Below are 26,916 nucleotides of genomic sequence, written 5' to 3'. Positions count from 1 at the left end.
GCCCAGGGTACCGCATGAGTAGCCATTCTAGCGCTTCCCACTTCGCTAGCTTTCTGCACACACCTCCGCTTGATAATGATTTTCTTCATGATTTTCTATTTTTGCAGTCACTTATTTATATGTTTAGAATCCGTGCAGTAATAACAATCCTGAGAGGACGTTGTTAAGGTTTTTGAAAGTTGGTCACTATAGGCCAAATTATCTGCGAACCTTCCTCCCTCAGGCTCCAGAGCATTACAGTCAGTGACCATCCAACAGTGTTTTAGGGGCCCCTGCTTAGTACAGATTGACCGTTGATTTCAGCAATCCTCTGTCTTCACCTCCAGTGGAATTACAGGTGTGGGTGTCCACATCGGTTTTTAGTTCCGTCTGGAAGTGGGGGTGGTCTTATTTTATTCGGGCGTTCCCACTGTAGCCCAGACTGACATGGAACACTACACAATCCTCCTGCTTCAGCCTCCCAAAGTGCTGAGATTACAGGTGTGCTACACGACATTCGGCCATCAGCAGTAATAGTGAGTCTAATATTTCTGGCTTTTGGGTGTCACGAAGGCACTCGGAATAAACATCTTCCTTTTCAAATACATAATTTAGTAGTAGAGGTTTGTCCTTGGGATATGTTGTAAGTTTAGATTGAGGAGCTCAAAAGATGACTAACAGTTTCATTCTCACCACCCAGATCTAGCTGCTAAGGCTGTAACTCCAGTTCTGGGGAAGATGCTGTCCTCTTCTGGACTCTATAGGAACCTCCATCCACATAAATCTATTTAACATGCTTGGTGATGCCATCACTGGGGAGGCAGAGAATTACCACAAAAGACCCCACCTCTCAAAAAAAAAAAAAAAAGTAACATACATAAATTTGGGTAACACTGAAAAACAGTTTATATGAAGCACAAGTTTCAACAATATTCTAATCTAAAAAGTAAGATAGGAATTCCAGAATAGTAATATTTTGTGAACTAAAAATGAAGGACTTTTAACTCTGACAGGCTGGGGAATGATCTGAAAATGTAAAATTGTAGAGAGATGGTTGAGCAGTCAAGAGCACAGGCTGCTCTTCCAGAGACCCCAGGTTCAGTTTCCAGCACCTGTACTCACAGCTACCAGTAACTCTAGCTCCAAGAAATCTAAAACCTTCTTTGGGCCTTTCCCCACACCCAGCCTGGGGTACACACACATAAATAAACATAAATGCTAAAGGAGTTAGAAAAAGGGCTCTTTCAGAGGACCCTGTTTCAGCTTCTAGCACCCACATGACCACTTTATATAATTCCAGTCCCAGGGCTCTGGATCTTTTAGTATCAGACATGCACATGGTGCACACACATACACAGGCAAAACATGACATACACATAAAAATAATATGAAGCCAGGGGCTGGAGAGATGTTTCAGTGGTTAAGAGCACTGACTGTTCTTCCAGAGGTCCTGAGTTCAATTCCCAGCAACCACATGGTGGCTCACAACCATCTGTAATGGGATCTGATGCCCTCTTCTGGTGGGTCTGAAGACAGCAACAGTGTATCATATAATAAAATAAATCTTTAAAAAAAAAAAAAAAAATGAAGCCAGGCATGGTGGCCCAGACTTTTAATCTCAAGGTTGAGAAGGCAGAGCATTGTGAATTCAAGGCAAGCTTGGTCTACACAGGACTTAGGAGAAAAGTTAAGACTTCACCTATGCCTTGGCTTTTTTTTTTTTTTTAAGATTTATTTATTACATTTAAGTATACTGTAGCTGTCTTCAGACACACCAGAAGAGGGCATCAGATCTCATTACAGATGGTTGTGAGCCACCATGCAGTTGCTGGGATTTGAACTCAGGACCTCAGAAAGAGCAATCAGTACTGCATCAGTGCTCTTAACCACTGAGCCATCTCTCCATTCCCCTGGCCTTAGCAGAGCCTCCTGCTTTGAGCAGCTTTGGTGAAATGGTATTAGTTAAAGGTGAAATATCAGGAGCTTCATAAAGGGTCACTTCCTGACCATTACCCCTTTAAGATTCTGGCACATAAGTAGGAAAAATAGTCTTGCAGACTAACTGTACTGTAGAAACCTGGCAGGCACTATAGGAGGCAAATCCTCCAGAAACCTCAGTTCAGTTCCCAGGACCCACATGGTGGCTCGCAATCATCCCTAACTCCAGTTCCTGGAGGATCCAACATCTTCTGGCCTCCATGGGCACCAGGCACTCACACAAATGAGGGGAAACACTCATAAAAAATAAATCTTAAAGCAAACAAAACAGGATAGTGTGGTGAGAATCACTTATCTTGCACAAAATTCCAGCCACTCTATCTCAAGACTATCCTTGGAGTCTAGGGTATATGCCTTTAATCCAAGCGCATCTCTGTTCATTCAGGCCAGTCAGAGTTGCAAGGTGAGACCTTGTAACAAAACAAAACTAGAGCAGAATGGGTCCCAATGCCTTCTCCCAGGCCGCTTCTTACAAAGCCAGCAGTATAGGGCCTGTCACTGGAAGTGACAGATGATCACTAACCCAGGAGAGGAAACTGGTTATCGCTGACAAGGATGTTGGCATGTTGCCCTAAATAGCTCCATTTTTCCCTGATTTTTTTGAAAGTTATTCTGTACATGCATTTGTGTACTCGCAGAGCAGGGAGAGGATGCTGAATCTCCTTGAGGCGGAGTTACAGGTGCTTGTGAGGCGCCCAGTGCGAGTGCTGGGAACTGAACTGAAAAGGCAGCAGATACTTGTAACCACTGTTTCTTATAGCCTAGGCTGAGCATGTAGCTGAAGATACCCTTCGACTTCAGTCACACACTTCAACTTCTGACCCTCCCTCCTCTACCTCTCAACTGCTGCTTTTATAGGGGTATGCTACCACATCTGGCTTTTCTTTTTTTCTTTTTTCTTTTTTTTTTAATTTGGATGCAAAAGTAGCTTGGAAGTGAACTCTGAAGACACAAAACAGAGCTGAGGCAAAGTCACTGATCATCAGCTTTATTCAGAGAGCATGGTCATCATTGCCGTCCCTCTTCTCTCTTTGTTTCTGTTTTTGTTTTTTTTGTTTTTTTAAGAATTATTTATTTATTTTAGGTATATAAGTGCACTGTAGCTGTCTTCAGACACACCAGAGAGGGTATCAGATCCCATTACAGATGGTTGTGAGCCACCATGTGGTTGCTGGGAATTGAACTCTGGACCTCTGGAAGAACAGTCAGCGCTCTTAACCACTGAGCCATCAAAAAAACAATCAGTCAGTCACCAAATTCACAAACAAGATAAAACTTAGGATTCTTTCTGTGCAGCATACAGAAGCCCATATAGGAGTACACACAGAAAGGAGTGCGTGTGCGCGCGCGCGCACACACACACACACACACACACACACACACACACACACACATACACACACACACACACGCCCCACAAAAGCCCCAGGCAGGAATGCACACACCCCACACAAAAGCCCACCCGTGGTCTATACAACTAGTTCTAGTCCAGCCAGGGCTACATGGTGAGACCCCGTCCCAATAAAATAAGTAAAAAGGTTAGATGTGTTGAGGCTCTAACACAGTAGTAGAAGTAGAGTGTGCACTAACATATGAGGCCCTGGGTTCGAGTCCCAGCATCCTCCTTCCAGCCCCTCCCCCCAAAACTTAAATTAGTAAGATTTTAAAACTACTTAAGAAAAATAACAGCCCTCACGGCTCGCCTTATGGAGAGCTCAGTGCAGAGAACTTGCCTGGCATGAGAGACCTTGGATTCTATGCCTAATGCCACATAGAAAATTATACCAATGAAATTTAAAACTTGCCCACTACCAAGCATGATGGCAAACACCTGCAATCCCAACACTGGGAGGCTAAGGCAGGAGGATAGCAAGTTTGAGGCGAGCATGGATTACTGAGCAAAACTCTGTCTCAAAAAAAAAAAAAAAACCCAATCAAGAATAAATAAGGTTTTAACAAAGACCCTTTCCTCCAGCTGGGCTATAGGATGTCTAGAGGGGCCTGTAGGGACAATGAGATATGACGTACTGGGACCTCACGATCTCACCATGGTGCAGACAATCTGGTAGCTTTAAAAGGCCTTTGCCCTAAGGCAGGTGGTAGCACACACCTTTGATTCCAGCACTCGGGAAGCAGAAGCAGGCAGATATCTATTGAGTTCAAGACCAGCCTGGTCTACAGAGAGAGTTCCAGGACAGCCAGGGTTACACAGAGAAATCCTGTCTCCCAAAACCAAAAGAAAGGAAGGAAGGAAGGAAGACAGACAGACAGACAGGCAGACAGACAGAGAATTAAAGGTTTTAGCCTTGTTATACTCAGGAGAAAAATTATAGGTTGTGGGTGAAAAAAATCAAATTACTGTTATGTGCTTGGCTTTAATAGGTTGAAAAAAAAAATGGTGGCTGGAATGAAAACTTGGTTAAAATTAGTTCTCACTCCCTAACTTCTCTTACTTCAGGGAGAAACCCTCAGACCTTGGCTAAGAACGTTCCTGCATCCACCCCATCAGTCAGGCAGCCATGCACACCTTAAAGGCAGAGCTGACCCATCAGGCTTGAAAGCAAGAGGCAGAGAATAGGATGTCAGAGTATGTCTAGTAAGACTGGAGACACAAAAGGATAACGAAAGTCAATTTAAACAGCCTCAGAAGAAAGAAACCTGAGATCTCACAGAAGGAAAAAAACAAAGACAAAACACCCACAGCATCCATGGATGGGCACATACAGGAAACAGAGCAGTGATCAAATGCATGGAGGTCCTCGCTGAGGTGGGTATCTGACCCACAAGGACTGTGTGGGTCACCGTATTCCCAAAGCAGTTCTACATGAAGGTGCATCTTCTTCCCCAAAACTTAAGTGAGACAAGAACCCAACCCAATCTCAACGATCCAACAGTCCATGGCCATATCTCTTTAGCTGTCTCTCTTCCCCGAGGCTCCACTCTGGCAGGATGCTCCCATTTTACCGCCAGGCTCGATTGAGGAGTTTCACCTGTGCCAGCCTCTTCGTGATCATGGTGGCAAAAACCAGGCCAAAAAGGACACTGCTGATGAGCACATAGTCATAGTCATCTTTCAGGACATCGAACTGCTTGGATGGGTAAACTCGAGTTTGGTAAATATCCAGACCATAGGCCACAACCTGGAAGACAGCTAGAATGAGAACTGGGGATAGACAGCCAGTGAGCCACAGCACCTCAGGCTCCGTCAGGAATGAGGTAGCATCCTCAAGGCACGAGACCACCACTGCAGATGCCACACGGGACCACTCACCAAACATGTGGACTCCAGGCCTGAGGGCGCTGTATAGATGCCTCGCATTCGAGAGACTGTCTGGTTATAGTTGATGAATCGCTCTGCATGGACCTGGACATCTGGGGAATACGGGATCAGGTTCTCTTCTCTGCAAAACACAGGTAGGGACAGGGACTCTAAAAGCTGCTGTAAAGGGATCTCTTTCTTGGCTGCCCTTCCTTAGATCCAGGTCCCAGGACACACACTAAACCTGAATCTCGTCTGAGGCCTACTTCAGTCGGACTGTTACAAATACAGCAGCTGAGCCAACAGTGAAGGGCTGTAAGGAAGGCTGGTTGGAGACTAAGGTTAAGCACCAGACTCCTAAGTTGTTCAAATGTGGTAAGAACACATAATACAAGCCAGGCAGGAGCATCTACCCATAATTCCCAGCACTTTGGAAGCTGAGACAGGAGGACTGTCTCAAGTTCAAAGTTCCAGGCCAGCTTGGGCTATAGTGATTTCCAAGCCAGCCTGTGCTAGGGTGAGATCCTGTCTCAAAAACCAAACAAAAACATCACACAGATGGTCACCGTTGCACACCAGAAGAAAGTCAGGCCATTTTCAAACCAACACCCTGAACCACTAGCAACTCCTGCTCTTCACACAAGTGCCTCAGTCTGCTTCATCCTCAGAAAGGGTTCAGGGTTCTTCTAGCCCCACCCTGTTTCTTGTTTCAAGCCATTCTCTATCCCTCCCACTGCCTGCCCTTCTGGGTTTCCCTAAGGGAAAAAAAGACTTTAGAATACAGGGAAGAAGACAGGCAGAGATTCAGGAGCTCTAGGCTTCCCTTCCTCACCTGCTTCTCTTCCTACATCTTCACCCTTCACTATTCCAGGCATGACTTCTGAGCTATGGGTCTGTTTCCTCTGCCTGGAACATTCTCAGGTACCCATACAAGAACCTACACCAACCAACTACCTTCAGATCACCTTCCCAAGGAACTTCCCAGGGCCTGATCTCAAATTCTTCCACACACAACCCTGGCCCCCTCACAGCTTTCTGGACTCTTTTTCCTCCTTAGCATTTACCAGTAACATCATTCACTTAGCTTGTTACTTAATGTCCTTTTTCCACCCAAGCATCAGCTCCCAGAGGCAGGGCCACTAGCACAGCAGACTGAGCACTAGCACTGTGCATGGATTCAGTCCTAACAATCAGAGCCTTGTGCCCACAACCGCCTCACCTGCTTTGTTCTGTTGGGATCTCTGGGCGCCGGGGATCCAGCAAGGCTTTGGGGAGGGAAAGGATTGCTCCAGAAGGCAGCCCAACTGCACGGGGAAAGATGAAGGTTCACATTTACTGAATCCTGGATGAGGCCAGTTAAACAGAGGTTTACAATAAAGATTTAAAGTTAAGAAAGAAATAGGTCACCAAGGTCCTGTTAAATAATCAAAAACAAACGAAATGAAACTCCTGGAAACAGTAAAGCACTAATACACACAGGCATGGGTGACGGTGCCTGACATGAAGACACTGGGTTCTTCACAGTTTAGTGAGCCTGAGGCCACGTAGCTGCTGGATAACGCAGGAAGAATGCAGAGGAGCAAGCATTGGACAACAGCAGTTTCATAATGGTGGCCAAAGGTCCCACAAGGTCCAGAGCTAGCTCTCCTGCTTGACAGTAAGTAACACTAAGTACCTGTAGAAGATCAGAGCCAAGAGTCTTGGGTAAACCTGAGCAGGGCCAGGAGCCTGTTAGTCTCCCACCGAGTCTTAACCCAGACTATACTGAGTGAGCTCTCTAGATTCCACACAAGTCTGCACAGGCTATGTTAAGAAAGACGTGGGGCGGGGTTGGGGATTTAGCTCAGTGGTAGAGCACTTGCCTAGGAAGCGCAAGGCCCTGGGTTCGATCCCCAGCTCCGAAAAAAAAAGAACCAAAAAAAAAAAAAAAAAGAAAGAAAGATGTGGGGCAGGGGCTGGAGGGATGGCTCAATGGTTAAGAGCACTGACTGCTCTTCCAGAGGTCCTGAGTTCAAATCCTCAGCAACCACATGGTGGCTCACAACCATCTGTAATGGAATCTGATTCCCTCTTCTGGTGTGTCTGAAGATAGACTAAAATAAATAAATCTTAAAAAAAAAAAAAGAAAGAAAAGAAATGGTGAGGGGTTGGAGGAGCACTGGGGACAGCACTCAGTGGTTAGAGCACTAGTGTCCTTCTGGGACCAGAGCTTGATTCTCAACTCCACAAGGCAGCCCACAACTACTTGTAACTACCTGTGACTTCCGTCCGGTGAATCTAATACCCTCTTCTGGCTTTCCTGAGCACCAGGCATACATGTGGTACACAGTGTGTGCAAAACACCCATACACATAAAATAAATTTTGAGGAAATTAAAACATGTCATCAGGATCAGGCATAGTGGTGCACACTTTTAGTCCTAGCACTTGGGAGGCAGAGAGGATCACTGGGGTTTGACGACAGCCTGGCCACATAGTGAATTCCAGGCAGTCAGGGCTATGTAGAGAGACCCTATCTCAAAAACTAACAAACCAGAAATCAGGATGCTGGGCATTCAAGAGGTGGAGGCAGGAAGATTCAGAGTTTGAGGCTACCTTGGGCAATGTGAGATCCTGTCTCAAATAACAACAAAGACATGAAGTCAGATACAGAAAGACAAGTTCCTCTCTCTCTCTCTCTCTCTCTCTCTCTCTCTCTCTCTCTCTCTCTCTCTCGTGCGTGTGTGGTGTGAGTGTGTGTGTGGTGTGAGTGTGTGTGTGGTGTGAATGTGTGTATGTGTATGTGGTGTGTTGTTGTTGTAAAATTCCTACAGTGTGTTATGTGTGAATCATGTGTGTGATGTGTGTTTGTGTGTGTAGTAGGTGTATATGTGGTATGTGTGTGGCATGTGTGTGTGGTGTGTTGTATGTGTAGTGTGTGAGTGGTGTGTGTATGTTTGTGTGTGTGGTGTGTCTGTGTGTGTGTGTGTGTGGTGTGTGTGTTGTCATAAAAGTAGAAAGAGGACCATGAAAGAAAAGAAGAGATGGCAGGTGGATGAGAGAGCCTGGGGAAGTCCATGCTGCACAGAGGCAGAAGAGGGACTCTGTAGAGGGAAGGAAGTGACCAGCAGAGGGGAAGAGCACAAAGAACAAAGAATAATGACACAGCTCTATGACAATGCCTAAGGGAAACCCAGTATTTTGAATACTAACCTAAAAAATGTATGTAGCTAAAACAAATGACACTGGGGACAGGTTTCTCAATTGGGGATGGGAGAAAGCACCAAAGGCAGGCAGTGGTTCATGACATCCAGGACTAGGCAAAGGCAGGCGGAGCTGAAGGAAGCAAGCAGAAGTGGGGCATCCTCCCAGCAGCCTCTCGACAGCTGAAGCCCTCCTCCCAACACTCACTGAGCAAGTGCCGGCTGGTGATGCCCCGCTCGGTGATGGTAGCCTCCATGGCACTGATGGAGGAAGGGAAGATGTAGGACTGCTGGAGGACCTGGGGCAGCTGGGGTCGGTCTAGGGAGCTGAAGGCAGTGGCATTGTACTGCTCAGTGCCCTCGTAGAGCTCCAGGGCCGTCAGCTCATTGCGCCGAGCCTTAGAGTTCCAGTACTGGTACTGTGAGCAGAAGGGGAAGCAATTGGGGTTTCGTGTCAGACACCTGGAAAGGGAACACCATTCCCAGCAGCTGCAGGCCAGGGAGGAAAAGACCCAGCTGCTCTCTGCTCTTCTTCCTTATTGCAATTTTATACCTTCTATTACTAACGGCTTTGTCCAGATCGTCCACTGTGTCCACGGCACAGGAACTGCTATTGTTCTCTGGTAACAGCAGCTAACTTCTGGGTGCTGATGAGGTACACTGTACCCAGTTAACCCCGAGGAGACCACTACTCTCCTTACTTCACAGTGCAACCAAAGAGCTCACAAGATCGGTTCAAGGACCCACAGTCAATGGGAAGAGTGGAACAGCCCAGTCAGCCCTGATCCCCAGGCCCCATCCTGTCTGACCCTGTGCTGCCTACTGGGGGCTGGAGTCCTCAGAAAGCACAATTTAGCTGCTGTTTCTGGAAAGGACATAAGACTCAGGGACCTCCTGAGCTGCTGTGTCCCTGCCAGTGAGTCCTTACCACCACCCAGTTCTCTGAATGCACAAGGTGGACAGGGCCCCTAGCCTTCTTCTGCACAGAGGAGTGGATAATGCGGCCAGTGACACCGTCAATGAGGAAGATGCCAATAAAGGTGCGCTCGTGATGGACATCCGTGCTCTCCGTCACCACAGCCAGCAAGTTGGGGTTCAGACTCTGGGGAGAGAAACCACAGTGACAAACTTTAGGACCCACCATGGTAACATGTCATGCTTGGTTCTCCTGTGAGCCCTGAGGCCTGGGGCCACTATGGAGCTCTGCAGCCTGGCAGGGGACTACTGAGCAAAACAGCTCCCTACATGGTTTCCAAGGGCTAGGGCCACAAGGAATGCCTAGCGTATCCCTTAGTCCTCTCAGAAGCCCTATGATGCAGCCATTTTACCTTCCACTGTACGGGCGCTGAGTGCAAGTGCCCTTGAGCCATCTGCTGAGCCGTCTGCTCGCCACCACTCTTGAGTGTCACTACATAGTCTAAACCGCCCTTGAGTTTCAATCCTCCTGCCTCAGCCTCCTGAGTGAGAGTTAAGTGTGCCACTCTTCTATATGAGCTATAGTTTGAAGCCCACAAAATGTCACAAAACCTATGTGAAATTTCTGATGGACTAATTAACCTTAAACCCCAGAAGACTGTAGTCCTACCTGTACTATTAATAAAACAAGCATCTAATGAGGAGTTCCATAGAGCACGCACTGAGAGAAGATGGCGGCTCCTGCCATGCCCAGATCCCGAGGTAGGGGTTGGGGGGGGGGGGGGGGATGTACAGGCTGGGCACATAGCTTGATGGCAGAGTACTGTTCCTAGGTGACAGAAGCCCTGGATACATACACAGCACCTCCACACATAGGCCACGGTACACATACAAAATAAATCATGTAATAATACAGCATAATGATATAATAACATATAATACTTATCAATAGGGGTTGGGGATTTAGCTCAGTGGTAGAGCGCTTGCCTAGGAAGCGCAAGGCCCTGGGTTCGATCCCCAGCTCCGAAAAAAAGAACCAAAAAAAAAAAAAAAAAAAATACTTATCAATAGTAATATAAGTAGGGCACGATAGTCTATGACTTAAATACCAACACCCAGGAGTCAGAGGCAAGGTGCTCTTCCAGGCCAGCCAGGGCTACATAATGAGACTCTGACTTGTTAAAAAAAAAAATCTAGAAACAATACATATTAATATATAAAACCAGTGCCAACCAATCAGAGCTCCCAGGGACTAAACCACTACCCGAAGACTACACATGGACTGACCCAGGGCTCCAACTGCATATGTAGCAGAGAATAGCCTTGTTGGGGCACCAGTGGAAGGGGAAGCCCTTGGTCCTGCCAAGGTTGAACCCCCAATGCAAGGGAATGTTGGGGGGAGGTAAGGAGGAGTGAATGGGGAGGAACACCCTTATGGGGGAGGGGGAGGGAATAGGGGGCTTATGGACAGGAAACTGGGAAAGGGAATAACATTTGAAGTGTAAATAAAGAAATATTTCCAATAAAAATTAAAAATAAATAAACTAATTAATTAGAAAACCCAGCCTTTCCGTGCCAGGAGGCACAGCGTACCTTGTAGAGCACGCTTCGATCCCCCATCACCCGGCCCTGGGAGTGCACGTGCTCACTGCTGCGCTTCCCCTTCACCTGGACGACCCGTTGCACTTCTGGGGGGATGATCAGCTCCCAACTCAGTTCTGTAGTGAGATCCTAGGGAGGAGCAAGAGTGCTTGTGATACCGAGCTAGACCAGGGCCCGTCAGAGGCACGCTCCAGCTGGCCCAGCCTGCGGTGTGATAGTGGAGGCCTAAATGCGGGAGGGACCAGGAACAGACTCAGCTCAGGCCGCATGGTTACAGGTAAGGCAGTGAAATGCTTTCCGAGTTTGATTCCCAGACCCAGGTAAAGGAAGTCTGCTGGTGGCCGCACTTAGGATCCCAGGACTGGGAAGGTGGAGTCAAGGATCCCTGAGGCTCACTCACCAGCCAGCCCAGCGTACTTTGTGAGCTCCAGCCCAGTGAGAGACCCCACAAAGAACAGCACTGAGAAATGACAGCCAAAGCTGTCCTCTAGCCACTATACAAACATGTATATGTGCACTTACACCCTCACAAACATGTATACACACACAAAAACAAAGCTATGAAGAAGTCTGAAAGGCTCGGTTTAATAAAGATTTACCTGATCTACATCATACATACATGCCACACCAGCTAGGCAGGACTACACAGTGAGATCATGACTCAAAGAAAAAGAAAGATACCAGCCCTGGCAAGATGGCTTAGCTGGCAAAGGTGCTTGCTGCCAAGCCTGACCACCAGAGTTCAGCCTCCCCCACATTCACAGAGAATAAATGAATGTAACTTCATTAATTGAGGAAATAAGGAAGATGCTAAAGCAGGGAGCTGGGAATATAGCCCTGCCAACTGTCCCAGAGCTCAGGAAGCTGAGACAAGAGGATCACAAACATGCATGCCTAGTGCCCTTAGAGGTCAGGAGAGGGCACTGGGTCCTTGGGACAGCAGTTCAGGCTGTTGTGAGCCACCACGTGGGTGCTGGGAAATGAACCCAGGTCCTCTACAGGAACGACTAGTGCTCTCAACCTTGGAACTACATTGCTGGCTTTGACTGTTATGTATAGTGTATGTAAGGGCACATGTGTGTAAGCACCAGTGGATGCAAGAAGAGAACATTGAGTTCCCGGGAGCTAGAGTTACAGGCAAAATCTGACATGGTGTTAGGAGCCACCACTGAGCCATCTCTCCAGTCCTTATTAATAAATTTTTACTAAAAATATTAGAAGGCTGGGGAGATGGCTCAGTGGTGAGGAGCACTGGCTGCTGTCGCAGCGGACCTGGGTTTGTTCCCCACGTAACAATTCGGGCACCTGTGAATCCAGGCCCAGGTGACCCAACACACTTTTCTGGCCTTCCACGGTGCACAAACATATATGCAGGCAAAACCACACACATGCAAATAAAAATAAAAGGAATAGTAAAGAATCAGAGCTATGTGAACCCACTGCCATTGAGAAGGGTATAACGTTCCCCTAACAGGCAGAGCTCTGTGAGGTCATGGCCAGCCTGGACTACCTCCTGAGTTCCAGGAAAGCCAGGGTTATGTAGAGACCCCATCTCAAAGAAATAAAAAGGTCTCATGAGCAACACATACACATCCATTCACCCCATCCCCAGCCGTCCCTGCCAACTGTGTGCTGTCTATTGGTAATGCTGTAAGCATGGCTGCAGGGACACATGCATCCACGTAGCTCATGGAATGATCTCCTACTTGGAGAACTGAGCTTTATTTATCTGCATTCCCATTTAATGTCTTTTCTGCCTCGAACCCTAGTCACCTATTTATTATCTTGAGGCAGGGTCTCACTATGGAGTTCAGGCTGGTCTTGAACTCATGGCAATCCTCTTGTCTCAGCTTCCTGAGCTCTGGAATTGTGGATTGAGCTATATTCCCAGCTCCCTGCTTTAGCATCTCTCCTATCTATCTATCTATCTATCTATCTATCTATCTATCTATCTATCTATCTATCTATCCATCCATCCATCTATCTATCCATCTATCCATTTATCTACATGTATATACATGTAAAGGTCAGAGAATGAATCTATCTATCTATCTATCTATCTATCTATCTATCTATCTATCTCTCTCTCTATATATATATGTATACATGTCAAAGAACACTCTGTGGGCAGTAGTTTCCTCCTTCCAACATGGGTCTAAAGGACAGAGCTCAGATTGTCAAGCTTTGGAGTGAGAGCCTTCATCTGCCGCGCCTCCTTGTTACCCTCATTGTCTTACTTTACACACCTGAAAACAGGGCTGGGATATAGTATGTTCTAGACCACAGGTTAGCAAGCAGTCAAGCTGAACCACGAAGTCTGAGCTGGGTCTAAGCTGTTAATGTCTGTTCTCGATTTGTCTGTCAAAACATGCTAAAGGACAGAAGAGGAGGGCTCTCTGGTGACCAAATACCACACAAAGTTCCTTCTAGACAGCCCTGCTACCAAAGACAAGGCCAGCCCTTTGTAAACTTCAAAGCCAGCGTGCATGAATACTGGGGAGGGCTGAACGCCTTCAGAGCCAACTGATCCATTTCTGGGAAGAGGAGTCCAAAGCAGATGGTCTGCTGCACAGTCGACAGCGTCACTTTTGTATGCTCAATCCAGGCCTCATACCTGCCTCCTTCCTCAGACAGGACGGCACACCCTTCCTGGGCTACAAGATCTGTATCCCCACCTCTGAAGTACTGAGGATCACGTCCACACAGCAGTTGCCCACCCGGCATCAACAAATGGGTGCACCTGAATTGGGTATCACGGCCATTCTTTATCCAGACATCAGGAAAACCCCAGAGCTGCTCCTTCCCTACCTTGCGAAGCCGATACCCGCTGAGCCGCCCCTGCTCGGCATCCACCAAGTAGAAGAAGATGGAGGGGGCAAGTTCATGTAGCTGTCGCAAAACATTCCGAGTAGCTGGGAAAGCTGTGACCTTGAAAACACAGGAGAATAAATAAAATTCAAGTCAGAAACCTTGAAGCCCATTTCTCAAGAGCCATTAGTGCTTGCCCACTACAGAAAGCTTTAAGCATAAAGCAGTAAATCATAAAACAAGTCACTGGGTCTGTTTAAGGCTTAAATGTGGCTCTGTTAAGAACCTCAGTGCTCGGGGGCTGGAGAGATGGCTCAGTGGTTAAGAGCACTGTCTGCTCTTCCAGAGGTCCTGAGTTCAATTCCCAGCAACCACATGGTGGCTCACAACCATCTGTAATGAGATCTGATGCCCTCTTCTGGTGTGTCTGAAGACAGTGACAGTGTACTCACATACATACAGTAAATAAATAAAATCTTTAAAAAAAAAAAAAAAAAAAAAAAGAACCTCAGTGCTGGGGGCTGGAGAATTAGCTCAGTGGTTAAAATCATGTACTGTTCTTCCAGAGGTCACCAGTTCAATTCCTAGTACCTACATTGGGAGACTTGTAACCACCTATAACTCCAGCTCTAGGGGATCTGATGCTTCTAGTCTCTGCAGCTACATGCACTTGAAGTGCACATAAAAACACATAATTCAGGTAATAAAACCATGGCCAGGTGTGGTGGTGAATGCCTGCGTCTGACACCCCATCCCACAGCCAGCTCCACACAGAAAACTCCATTCCTCACAGCACAAAGTACCTTGTATTCATCATCCACCAACAGCAACACCTTGGCATAGTCTTGATCCATGACCGGGAGAAGCAAGGACTGCAGGATGGGGCGCTTCAGCACTGGGGGAGCTACCTGACTCCACTTGCCAAAAATGGGGTTGAAGACAAACAGAGAGCTCATTCCTGTTTCCTGCAATGGGAGGAAAACAGTTAGATTCCGACACAGAGGGAGCACACACCCTACAGGTGAGCCAGGATGCTCAGGAACTAAGCCATGAGGAACTCCCTGATTTCTGCCATCTTCATGAAGGTAAAATCTTGGCGGAAGAGGACAGGTCTCTAGGCTGATGTGAAGAAAGGCTGGACTGCTTCCAGCTCCAAGTCGCGGTAAGAACTGAGCATGCCAAGGAGCAAATCAAAGCCAAATGCCAGCCAGGGGTAGCGGTACATGCCTTTAACTCTCGCATCTTCATCTCTCTGCAAGCTTGAAGCCACTCGGGCTACACAGCTAGTTTCAGGCTAGCCAGGGCTACATAGTGAGACCATGGGTCCCCAAACCAAGTCAAGCACAACTCAACCATCTAATGATTGCAGAGGGCAAAAGAGTTATCTACCAAACCCTACCTCACAAACCAGGTCCATGAAAATCCATTCAAACTCTGGAGGCAGAAATCATAATAGCTTTGGGAGTCTATGAAAGCCTGCTTTCTCTCAGAAAGGAATCAGACACTCAGCTACCGGGGACAGCCTAACTGCTAAGGAAAAGCGCCAGTGAGGGTGAATCTGGTTCCTAGCCAGTTCCACATTGCAGCTGGATGGTTCCTCCACCCAGGCCAGAAACTGGCAAAAACAAGACTTCCATCCCAAGAGCTTCCCACAGAATGCCCAAGACATGGGAGAGACTTCGGCTGTGACATATGCAGACAGCAGCACACGGTGGCTGGCCTCACCTTGTCCTTCACCAGCAGCGTGCACTGGGGCGGGTGGGGGAAATGGGCAGTAGTCCTCTGGACCATCAGCTTAAAGGAGGAGTCCGGCTTAACATTGGGCAGATACTGTTTCCACAGAATGGTGCCAGAGCTGCTCTCGATGCCAAAGAGCTGCAAGAAAAACAAATACTGACTCGTGACAGGAAAAACTGAAGAGCCAATTCTATCCTTGTGAACTGGAACAGAGCAAGCCCGAGCCCGCGCCCGCACCCACACCAAAGCTCTGCTCCCTCAGGCTCCCGTGCTCACCTTGCCTGAGGCTGTTACCATCACCATCATTTTCTGCAGGTTGAACTCATCTCTAGCCAAGGTGTCAATGTTGATCTCATTCTTAATCTGGCTTCGGGGCTTCCGAGCGTCGTAGAACATTTTCCAGAGGTGGGAAGTCCAGGCCTGGAGCAGGATGAGCTGGGAAGACAGGCGTTTCAGGAACATCCCCAGCAAGCCATCTGGTGTCGGGAGGAAGGAGGGCGCTCCATCAGACTAGGAGTCCAGCAAGGTGTGTGCTTTCCCAGGAGGGACCTCTCCCTCTCCTGAAGAACCTTCCAGCCAGTCACGCTCCAGGCATTCTATTTAAGATGCCAGCAATCCCACACTCTGGTACAGCCATGCAGAATCTTCCAAAGCCTCCTTACCTCGCTCTTAGGACCTCCCCTACCTAGAATCTTGTAATAGGAGAATAAGAGGTAAGAATCAGCCATGCAGGATACAGCCATGCCGGGACAACCAAGGGAAAGCACATAAGTGTGGGCCTCGGGTGCAGCAGGAGCAGGTGCATGCATGAATGGTCTCCCGTTATTTCATTCTACTTTGCTAACCTGTTCCCAGCATCCCTTTCTGCAATCTATTCCTAAGGCCATCATTCTCCCTTGCTCCTGACTCCATTGGTGAGGCATCTCCCTGAAAGTGTCCTGCCTTAGAGACGTGACAGGTGCAGGATACCATAGTAAGGAAGAAGGTCTCGGCATAAATTAAATCCCAGCTCTAGTGTCTTCTGCTGAGCAACCCTGAGAAATGTGCTTGACCTCTGTGCCTTTGGCCCCTCCTTTATGAGAAGGCAGGTATCCCAGAGGCCTGTTATAAGGAACAGATCGTATGACAGACATATGGACTGTCACACTAACGTCAGTGTGTGGGAAGTACTCACTAAGGGAATAATCTTTGCTCATCTCTTTTCCTCCAACCACAACTCAAAGAGCAGCAAGTCACAAGCAGAACGGTCTGCACATACACACTGTGTGTTTCACTGATGCAAGTCAGAAAAACTAACCAAATGCTAGCCATGTGGGCAAACAAAACATAACAGGCAGCAAGAGCAAGATTTACCTTGAATCGCTGGGTCCAGCAGCAGAAATAGATGGTAAAGTTAAGTTAATTGTCAGCTTAAGAAAATACACAATACCTAGCAGTGTACCTGACCTAGACGATGCCCTCAACAGCTGCCTCCTGGACAGCTGGATGAATGGATGGGGGGTGCGGGGGACAGGACTGCACTGGAGAGGAATGAATCAGGTTCATCAGATGACCACTGATGGAGCCATTGCTGGCTCAGAGAGCACAGGGCTATCTCCAGTCATGTCTCTTTAGGTACATGTGCCTGTGGCACTGGAGACAATGGGTGAAGGTGTGTGAAACGGAGCCTGACAACATCAAGTAGGCAGTGACATCTACTATTATACTAAGCAAAGACGTTTTTGCCTCAGGACCTTTCACTAGAGGGACTCAGCAAAAGTGTGGCTGCCTAAGCCACAGGGCTGCTGATGCACCGGAAACTGGTCACAGGACTCCTTCAGAACACTTGACTGAGCCCAGAAGTCAGGGACACAGTGAGGGCCATAAACCCAGCCAGCCCTCCCTGGAGCAGCCTCCCTTGGTTCATACCTGCCTTCTTGCCAAATTCTCCTTCCAGCTCAGCCTGTGCCCCAGTCAGGGGGAGATCCACCATCTCCAGGCACACGACTTCTGCCAGGGACTCCTCTCGGCTCCACAACACCACCTTCCCGGCTACAAGGAATCGGTTTGGAAGAGCTCAGCCTGGCTCCCTAGCCCTGAGGAGATGCTTAGGGGTGGCTCAGAGTTCAAGTCTTATGTAAAAGTTCTCATGAGATCAACAGTCAAGTGAGGAACTTCTCTATCTCAATTTACACCCCTAAGGAACTCAGCAAATTCACAGGGTACACTCTGCATGAATCTTTCCCAAGCCTGAGTACAACCCTCCATCCCCCTCTACCACACTGACTGGAATTTAGAGCAGGCAGAGACACACATGGCTGCATGAGGCACTTACCAAGCTGCTGCAGGAACAGCTGCAGATGGTCCTGTGTCTGCACCAAGGCCCGGTAGCCCACCGAGTCATCCTTCTTCAAGAACACCTGGACGTACAGCTATAAGCCAAACAGAAGAAGTCAAATGGCTCTAAGGTACTGGACCCCAAGATTCAAAGGGTTGGGGTTTGGCTGAAGTCCAGGCCATGGCATGACTTGATGTCTAAACAATACAGCGATTATCTGGACATCACCAAGAAAGCACACGTTCTTTAGAGCCAGCAATGAGCTGAGGCTCTCTCTGATGCGTCTATGAAGGACAGCAAGTATTTGACTTCCTTCATGCCCCAGCTGGACCCAACAAGGTGAGCAGAAGGCCAGGCCAGGACTTCCCATTTTAGAGATGAAAAGGCCCCATCCCAGAAGCTGAGGGACACAATTCAATGTCTCCAGAAGAACGATGAGTAAGATTACATCTAGGGAGTCAGTCTGGAGTCTGAACCCCAGCAACATGTCTTACTAGCTCCATGGCTCAAAATGCCCTGGGCAACCAGCACATTCACAAACCAGGCCAGTAACAACCAACCCACGAGACTGCCAAGGTGTCCTATGGATTAACGCTGACCAAAAGCTAAGTGCAGGGCCTCACACACATCAACTGCTGGACAAAGGTGGGGCTGGGGAGTCAGAGCACGTATTGCTCTGGCAGAAGTCGGGGTTCAATTCCTATTACCACCTGGCAGCTCCCAGCCGTCTGTAACTCCAGTCCCAGGGGATCAGATGTTCCATGTGCCCATGTGGTACACATAAGACATGCAATCCAAACACCCATACACATAAAATAATATATCTAAAATGACAATAGCAGCAGGAGCTCTGGAGGAACTCAGAACCTTGTTCAGAAAGCCCTAATCCAGGGCTACAGCTGTGGCCCAGCCCCAAGGATATGAAGCCCAGAGAACAGAGTGTGAAGGCCAAGGCTATCTTACCTGCTCAGGTCGAGTGCCCTTCTGCTCCAAGCTGAAGGAAATCGAAGTGTCTAGTAGCCGCCGACCTGTCTCTACTAAGTACAGGTTAATGGTGTAGGTCTGATTGAAGCAAGCCAGAGAGTCCTAGAAGTACACACAGCACAAGCCAACAATAAGTCCCTTAAAGTGTATCAAAAGACAGTCAAACCCCCTAGAGAAGGAATGGGCCAGAAAAGAAACATGTGCAAAGTCAAGAGAGCGGAAACAAAGTTGCTGAGTAAATGAACAAGATCACAACTAGTGGGTTGGGGATTTAGCTCAGAGGTAGAGCGCTTGCCTAACAAGCGCAAGGCCCTGGGTTTGGTCCCCAGCTCCGAAAAAAAGAAAAAAGAAAAAAAAAAAGAAGAAGAGATCCCTGGAGTCTTCCTCTTCATCTTGCCATGAGAAGGGACAAGACAGGCCATTTAGCTGACAGTACGTGGACCCCACCTGAAGCTGAGAACTTGAGGGGACCTGGTAGCCTCAGTTGATCTTGGTTTCTTGAATGACTCCTGCATTACCAGGTTTGCCACACCACCCAATGCCACACCCTACCTGTGCACCAGATGTCTCAGGGAAGCTCGCCACAGACCCATCTCCAGCACTGCCAGGTTTTTGCTAGAGAAAGAAGATGAGAGAACCCTCAGCCAACGGTTACTTCCCAGAAACTTCTGTCTTCTCAGCACAGTCAGAAGGCAAATCTTACTTCTTATGGCCCACCCTGCAAGCCTATGAACCCGTAACAGACTGGGGGGGAGTAAGGTAGCCATTAGGATCCTGTTCCTACTGTAGAGATGAGAGGAGAACTCATCTGTCTGCAGTGTCCTACCCATGAACAGGTCGACATACCCTGACACCGACTGTCAGGGATCCCATAGTACTCACCACTTCAGTGCGACAGGTCATGACTGCAGCCACTGTCTTCTCCCCTGTGGTAGCAAAGCTTATAAGTGTGGCCTGCAAGGAAAGTGAGATAGCAGCTCCCAGACAGTGGGACTTAAGGCAAACGTGTCAAGGTTCAAAAGTTCTGCCTCCTACTAGCTTTGTCCTGGAAGACCCCTCTAGTCCTAGCATCTGCTCGGCCTGCAGTTACCTGGGGAAAGTTTTTGAGCAGAGTCACGGCGCCGTGGTGGTAGTGCAGTAGAGCATAGTGGCCCGGGGACAACTGCAGGAAGAACTGGGCCCGAGAAGGAGCCACTGGGCTGGGCTGCGTGGGCAGCACTTGGGGCTGGAATCCACTTCCAAATTCTAAGTCAGGAGACTAGGGAAACAAGAAGAAGGGTGAGAAGCTTACCCCTCCCACACCATCAAGACCATGGTTGTCTGCCCTGCTTTGCCAGGGAGCAGTTCTAAACTAGGGCAGATGGCTCCAGAAGCCCCTATTCAAGGTCCCCAAAAGAGACCATGGCTTGTAGCCTCTGACAACAGGTCAGCCAGAGCTAACCCTCTCCCCATGCCTGTCACAGCTCAGGAAAGCATGAGCAACCTCACAGGGAAACACTGCTTGTCCCTAAGCAATCCTGCCAGTCCTCCTCCACCCTACAGCAGGTGACATCTCAGACCAAAAGAGCAGCCTCTCACCTGCAGGGGGATCTGCCGCAGTTCCCACTCCGTCTCCAGGGCCAAAGTGTGGAGCGAATGTGAGCTGGGGTCTGGGCATACCAGGACAGCCTCGTCTACAACACCACAGGCTCCAGTCAGGTGCTGCAGCCAGGGGGTCCAAACCCTGACCTGAGGAGAGATTTTACAACACTCATGAAGATCACCATGGTCCCTCTCAGCAAATCAGCAGAATAACTACTGGAATCCCGCCAGCTCAAGCTCAAAATGCATGCCTGGCCAAGCATGGTGGCACACCTTTAATCCCAGCACTCGGAGGCAGAGGTCCAGGAATCTGTGAGTTTGAAGCCAGCCAGCCTGGCCTACACAGTGAGCCTGAGGGTCACAGGGGTTCTTCCAGGCTGTACTCCCATCCTTTCATAGCTCCCTTAGAAACTCTTAAAGAGACAGTGCCTAGGTCTGAGTAGCTCTTCAGCCAGCCCAAAAGAGCACTGTGTGTTAACAAAGTGCCTTAATCGCACGCTGAGGACAAGCCAGCAGCCCGTAGCCAGCAGCAACAGACGGGCATCAGGAACACAAGCTGCTCTTGCAACTGCCCTGCCAAGTTCCTTGGACCCCCGTGAAAAGGCGGCCTCCATCAACTCCTTACCACCCACAAGGAGCCAGGTGCCTTCTGTACCTGCTGAACAATCTCTCCATCCTCCACGTTAAACTTGACGATGTTCACATGGCTGAAGGGAACGATGCCAAGGGCCCACACCACCCCGGAGCCGTAGGAATACACCATCTGGTAGAGGATGCTGTCACTAAGGGAGGGAAGAGAGGACAAGACCACCAGCTGAGCCCTTAGACCTGAGCTTTCCCAGGGGCTTTCAAAATCAAGCTGCCATTTCTGAGTGAGCTGTCACTAACTGAAAAGCCCCAACTGGAGTTGTTCGGCTCACACAGCCTTTGCTTTTGGATTCTTTGCTGTTACTGTTTGCAGTGTGAGGGATCAAACCCAGAGCCTCACAAATGCTAGGCAGGAGCCCCACTACCCAGCCCCACCCCACTACCTGGCCCTGCCCCCTGTCCAGCCCTGCCTCTAGTCTTGCTTTTGTCTTTAATTTGAATTTCTCATCAACATGCTCAAATTGCTATCACATATATAAACCAGACTGCCAGCTTTTCCTAAGTGACAGATGTGACATGCCTACTTGTATGTGGGGCGCACACCAGATGGCTGAGTAAGGCTGTGGAAGTAGGCCCACCCCATCAGGTAAGCCAGACTCATGGATGTTTTACTTAGTTCTCTAGAATACTGACTTTTGGGTATTTGGGTTTTTTTGTTTTCTGGCTTTTAGTTTGTTTTTCTTTCTTGAAAAACAAGCAAACAGGGCTGGAGAGATGGTTCAGTGGTTAAGAGCACTGTCTCTCTTCCAGAGGTTCTGAGTTCAATTCCCAGCAACCACATGGTAGCTCACAACCATCTGTAATGGGATCTGGTGCCCTCTTCTGGTGTGTCTGAAGACAGTGACAGTGTACGCATATAAATAAAATAAATAAATCTTTAAAAAAGCAAACAAACAAAGCTCTCACTTTATAGCCCAAGATGGCCTTGAACTTGTTATCCTCACATCTTGGCTTCCCTCTAGAGTTAGGGGGGTGCGTGTCTGTGTGTGTGTGTCTGTATGTATGTCTGTCTGTCTATGTGTGTGTGATGCACACCACCATGCTCACCTAGGGATTTGACCCATTTTTAGTAAGGCTAAGAACCAAACAAAGGCCAAGCAACTATGGTTCTTTAATCCTAGCACTTGGGAGACAGAGGCAAGCAGATCTCTGTAAGTTGGGAGGCCAGCCTGGTCTACAGAGTGAGTTCTAGTGATAGCCAGAGACACACAGAGAAACCCTGTCTCAGAAAACCTAAAAGGAAAAAAAGAGCCAAATGCAGGGTGCAGGGCCCTGTGCATGCCAGGCAGGCTCTGCTGCCAAGCCTACCTCCAGCCTAACTTTAGCAATTTCACTTCTGAAAATCTTTGGGAAACGATTACAAGTGGCTGAAGCCAACGCCTGCCTGACCTCTACCCACCCTCGTTTTCATGCTTCTAACTCCCAAGACCACTGGAAACCACTTGGAGCCTCCCTCAGCCCCTCCCCGCAGTGGGAACCCTTACCGTGAAGACAGTATCAGACTACTGTTAAAAAGCTGCAGAAAGGCCCAGAGCCCTGTGCACTTGCGCAGGAGCAGCCCCCTCATGTGGCAGCTCTAGTGCCCCAGTTTGAAACTTCTTCACCCTTCCAAGTACACTCCAAGTGTGTAGCCAAGCCTTTCCACTCGGACCCATGTGCACAAGCATACCACTCCCACGCAGTGCCAACGGAAGGGCACTTGGCCAAGCACCCTCAAGGAGACAGAGCATTAGAGGTCATCACTTGGGAGGAGAGAGCCTTACCTTTCTGGCAGATGCTCCACCCACTTCAGGTGCCCACTAGAGAGGTGATGGAGAGTGAGGGTCGTCTTCTTCAGAACCGCAACGTACCTCACTGTCTCCTGGAGGCCCACCAGCCCGAGTGCCTGGAAACTGAGCACAGGTGTGGTGAGGATTGCAGCTGGAATGGCTGCCCCACTGCTGCCTCTGGTGCTGCTCGCTGACATTTGCTAAGTCAGAAAACAAATATACCTGGATCCCAGTACCGGTTCGCCGAATCCTGGCTCTGCCAACCTGAGAATCTGCCTTGCAACCACTTAGGTGCACTGCTCTCCATCCCCCAAATCTCCTTCAGATCACATCTTCCTCTCCCAGCTAACCCTCTAGCATGCCCCCATCAGGCAAGGCTATCACTGAAAGCTTAGAACCATGGTCACGACTAGGCATGAGCCTGATGACAGAGCTGTCTCAGATTTAGAGTGTTCTCATCCCCTGTGGTCCACCAAATGTTAATCCACTGAACTGCTACTATAAGATACCTAAGCAGAGGCCAGCGAACCCACAATTAATCTCAGCAAAGGTGAGGCAGCAGGCCACGCTGTTTTCTGACAGAGAACTAAAATATGGTGTTTCAAGTATGTTGGTACGGTTCTGCCATCCCAGACCTTGCAAGGTAGAAGCAGGAGTGTCAGAAGGTGAAGGCCAGGACTGTTAAGATGGCTTGGCAGGTAAAGAAAGGCACTGGCTGAGCAAGGCTGACAACCCAAGTTCAATCCCCAGAACCGACAAAAAGGTAGAAAGAGAAAACTGGCTCCAGAGTTGTTCACTAACCTCTACCTCACATGGCATGCACGCTGTCCTTCCCACAACACATCACCCCAAGATACACACACATGATGATAACAACTAAAACTAATTCAAGTCCAAAGTCAGTCTATGTAGCTACTTTGAGGGTAGCCTGGGCTACATGAGATCTGTCTCAGCACAAACATTCAGAAACATGGAAAGCTTGTATTGTGTCCTTCTACCCGGAACACGGCATACAAAGCCCGTATGTTCTGTTAAGATTCAACAGTGTTCAGGAACAGAATAGACACTGACTGTGTCTAGGACAGAGCTGTGCACCTAACAGGTGACCAATTAGCAAAATCTTAATTCACAGGAGATCATTTATAGATTCTCTTTCCACAATCTCACTTGCTCAGTGAATAAACACGCATGGGCTACAGCAAGCAAATCAGGAGTGGGCATCTGAGGCAGGTGTGGTGGCACACACTTGGGAAGTAAAGGCAGAGGGATCTCTTTGAGTTCAAAGCCAGGCTGACCTAAGTATTTCCAGGATAGCCAGAGCTAGATAGACTCTGCCTCAATGCGGGGAGGGGATGGCCAATCTTCCAGTGTGCCTAAATTCAACACCCTTCTGGCCTCCAAAGATACTGGACTCATGTGGACCATGGATATACAAGTGGCCAAAACACCCATATACATAAGAAAAAAAACTTTAAAGGATGGGCATCTATGTCTCTTCAGTGATCCCTGAGGGAATTTTTAAAAAAAAAACTCAATGGCCCAGAGTTGTTACCTATCCAGGTCTCTTCACTCAGCCACCATGAAGCACCACTTCTTCCCTACCTGCCACTGTCCAGAGTTATCTCCCAGTTCAGGCCCCCGATGTTAGTCTCCCAAGAACGCATGATGCGCCCTCCATTGGATACAGTGATTGCATCTGGAAGACAGAAAGACCACTGCCATATTGGAAACTTCCTCAGTTGGCTCACAAGGGCTGAGCCATGACCCTGCCTCCAGCTCATGGATGTACACAGACATTGTTAATCGGGTCCTTTGTTTCTTTCACTGTCAGACGCAGCTCTCCTCCCTTCCCCATCAGACCCATTCTAAGAACCAAGAAATGGGAGATGGGGCTGAGGCCACAATGGAGACCAGGAGGGCTCCGCTTACCTTGCCCATGGACCAGCATGGCATCCACAGCCCCTTCTGCTGTACCCTTGTCAACATGGCGCCACACTGAGAGATAAGAAAGTCAGACATTGCTATGAGTGACTGTGACCCAACAAGACCAGGAAGGGACTGAGACCTTCATCTGCACAGCATTATCTAACTTTAATTAGGAAACAAGGAGTACCACTAACTGCTATAACCTAGACCCACTCACTGGACAGTAAGGGGGGAGGAGGAGGAGGAGGAGGAGAAGAAGGGGCTCAAGAGACAATGCTTTCCTCCATCTGGGGTCTCTGCCCCTCCAGCCCACTACTACCCCATCAAATACATGAAGGAGCAACAATAAGAGTAACAAAATCCACCCAATTTCATAAGAAAACAGTCTATAAGTTCTCTTTTCACTAACAATCCCAGGGATAACTCAAGAGTAGTCATTTAAGCCTTTACTACAAAACAGGAGAGAATGTAGCTTTTGCAGTATTATCTTAAGGACCTTCACAGTTGAGGGAATGAATTACAAAGGCTAATACCACAGACATACATATTGAAAGATGACAAGACTAGAGAAGCCATGGGTCACTCGGATTCACCCAGTCAGCATCCCTCCCTGAAGCCTCCAGCCTCCAGAGTTCACTCACAAATCTCTCCAGTCCGAGAATTCAATGCTGCAATCACATTCTTCTCTGTGGCCACAACCAACTTCTTGGATCCAGGGGAGAACTCCAAGGAGGCAAACTTGAGCTTCCCAACGTACTGCTGTCTCCTGAGGACCAGTCCAGGGGAACATCAGGGCCCAAAGACAGTGGCTGGTTCACACCACCACATCTCCCTCATCGCATGCAAGAAATGTGTGCTAATGAAAAGCTTCAAGCATACAAGACTTCCGTGCAATGTACTCAGAAGCAAAAGAAGATAGGAGAGAATTGGAACCAAGTACATGACAGATAATAACAGTCTTACAGCTAAATGTAACACCTACGTCCTCAAGCAACACCCCCAAAGAGTCCATGGCCTAATTAATTTTTAGCTGTAACAAATAGACTTCCAGGGGCATAAGTGCCAGCACACTGCTGCAATGAGAAAATACTGCTCTGTGAGGCACACCAAGCAAGCCTGGCATTTAGACTGCATCTCTCATTTACACCACTGTGTTGTTTAGTTTGTTTTAAAGGAGCTTCTGGGTTTTTTTTTTTCAAGGTTTATTTATTTTATGTATGTGAGTACACTGTCGATGTCTTCAGACACACCAGAAAAGGACATCCAATCCCATTACAGATGGTTGTGAGCCACCGAAGTCCAGAAAGACTAATGACTGTTGGGACCAGAACCCAAAATGAACACCTTTTTAAAACAAAATAAAACAACAAAAAAAAACCCCAAAAACTATTGTTAGTTGTCTGTCAATTTCCCCAGGACCATACAACCGACGTGGGTAAATACTTATTCAATCTGAAATAAGCACGGTCTGAAGGGAGGGGGGTGAGTGAACGAATGTCAGGCCGATAAATTTGGAGAGGGAGAGGCCACAATGCGCCCGGAGAGTCCCTCAGAGAAAAAGGCTCACTTTAGAACCTGGTCTAAGTGACACCAGCTAGTTCTAGGAGGATGAAAGTTCACTTGTGGGCCAGTGACCTCGAACCCAGGAGATCACAAACCTGACAGCCACGAAATCGGACGTGACAGGAAAGGAGGGAACTAGTGACCTCTGACCAAAGCCCTTAAAGGGTGCCTAGATGGCAGGGCTCCCTCCACTACGGTGCAATCTGCACAGTCATAAACAAGGAGGCTTAAAAGAGTTCCTTCCGTGCTTAACATAATGCTCTTGGGTTGACGTCGGCAAACTCCTCATATCTGAAGAAGGGACGCTCTCGTTTTCATTCTGCGCAGGGTGCAACATTCATTCATTCACTTCTCCCTTAAAGCACACCTGCCCCATCCCCTGTAAGTTATATGCTCGGTCCAGCTCCATGGCAATTCTCCTTCAGGTTAGCAGGAGGGAGACAGATGCTGAGAAAGCAAACACCAACTTCCAGGAGAAGCGTCACCCGTACGCACCAGTCAAACTTGCCCACTTGGTCTTCGTAGACTGCGGCCGCAGGGACAAGTAGCACAGCACAGAGGCAGAACCAGGACTCCACAGCCGCCGCCATGATTGAAGCCCAAGCACCGCCCGCCGCCAGCCCGGCATGCACCAGGCCTCAAGCCCCTC

At 48.4% G+C, this 26,916-nt stretch overlaps 1 protein-coding gene across 1 annotated transcript; it reads right to left on the bottom strand.

Moving 5' to 3' along the window:
* Positions 1-1,559: 1,559 nt before the first annotated feature.
* On the bottom strand, positions 1,560-26,882 carry Emc1 (ER membrane protein complex subunit 1). Its single transcript, NM_001108690.1, is given in 23 exon segments — positions 1,560-5,117; positions 5,249-5,378; positions 6,456-6,540; positions 8,626-8,836; positions 9,346-9,519; positions 10,926-11,063; positions 13,743-13,862; positions 14,546-14,707; positions 15,468-15,617; positions 15,756-15,955; positions 17,388-17,510; positions 17,794-17,890; positions 18,760-18,882; positions 19,333-19,395; positions 19,663-19,734; positions 19,871-20,038; positions 20,359-20,508; positions 21,017-21,143; positions 22,773-22,901; positions 24,381-24,474; positions 24,708-24,773; positions 25,346-25,470; positions 26,763-26,882. Coding segments are annotated over 23 exon segments (2,982 nt in total). The 5' UTR covers positions 26,858-26,882; the 3' UTR covers positions 1,560-4,937.
* Positions 26,883-26,916: the final 34 nt, after the last annotated feature.

This window comes from Rattus norvegicus, chromosome 5 (assembly GCF_021556685.1).
Source record: "Rattus norvegicus strain SHRSP/BbbUtx chromosome 5, alternate assembly SHRSP_T2T, whole genome shotgun sequence".
Taxonomy (NCBI): domain Eukaryota; kingdom Metazoa; phylum Chordata; class Mammalia; order Rodentia; family Muridae; genus Rattus; species Rattus norvegicus.
The sequence above is the reverse complement of the archived record's forward strand: the minus strand, read 5'-3'. Positions and strand labels throughout refer to the sequence as shown.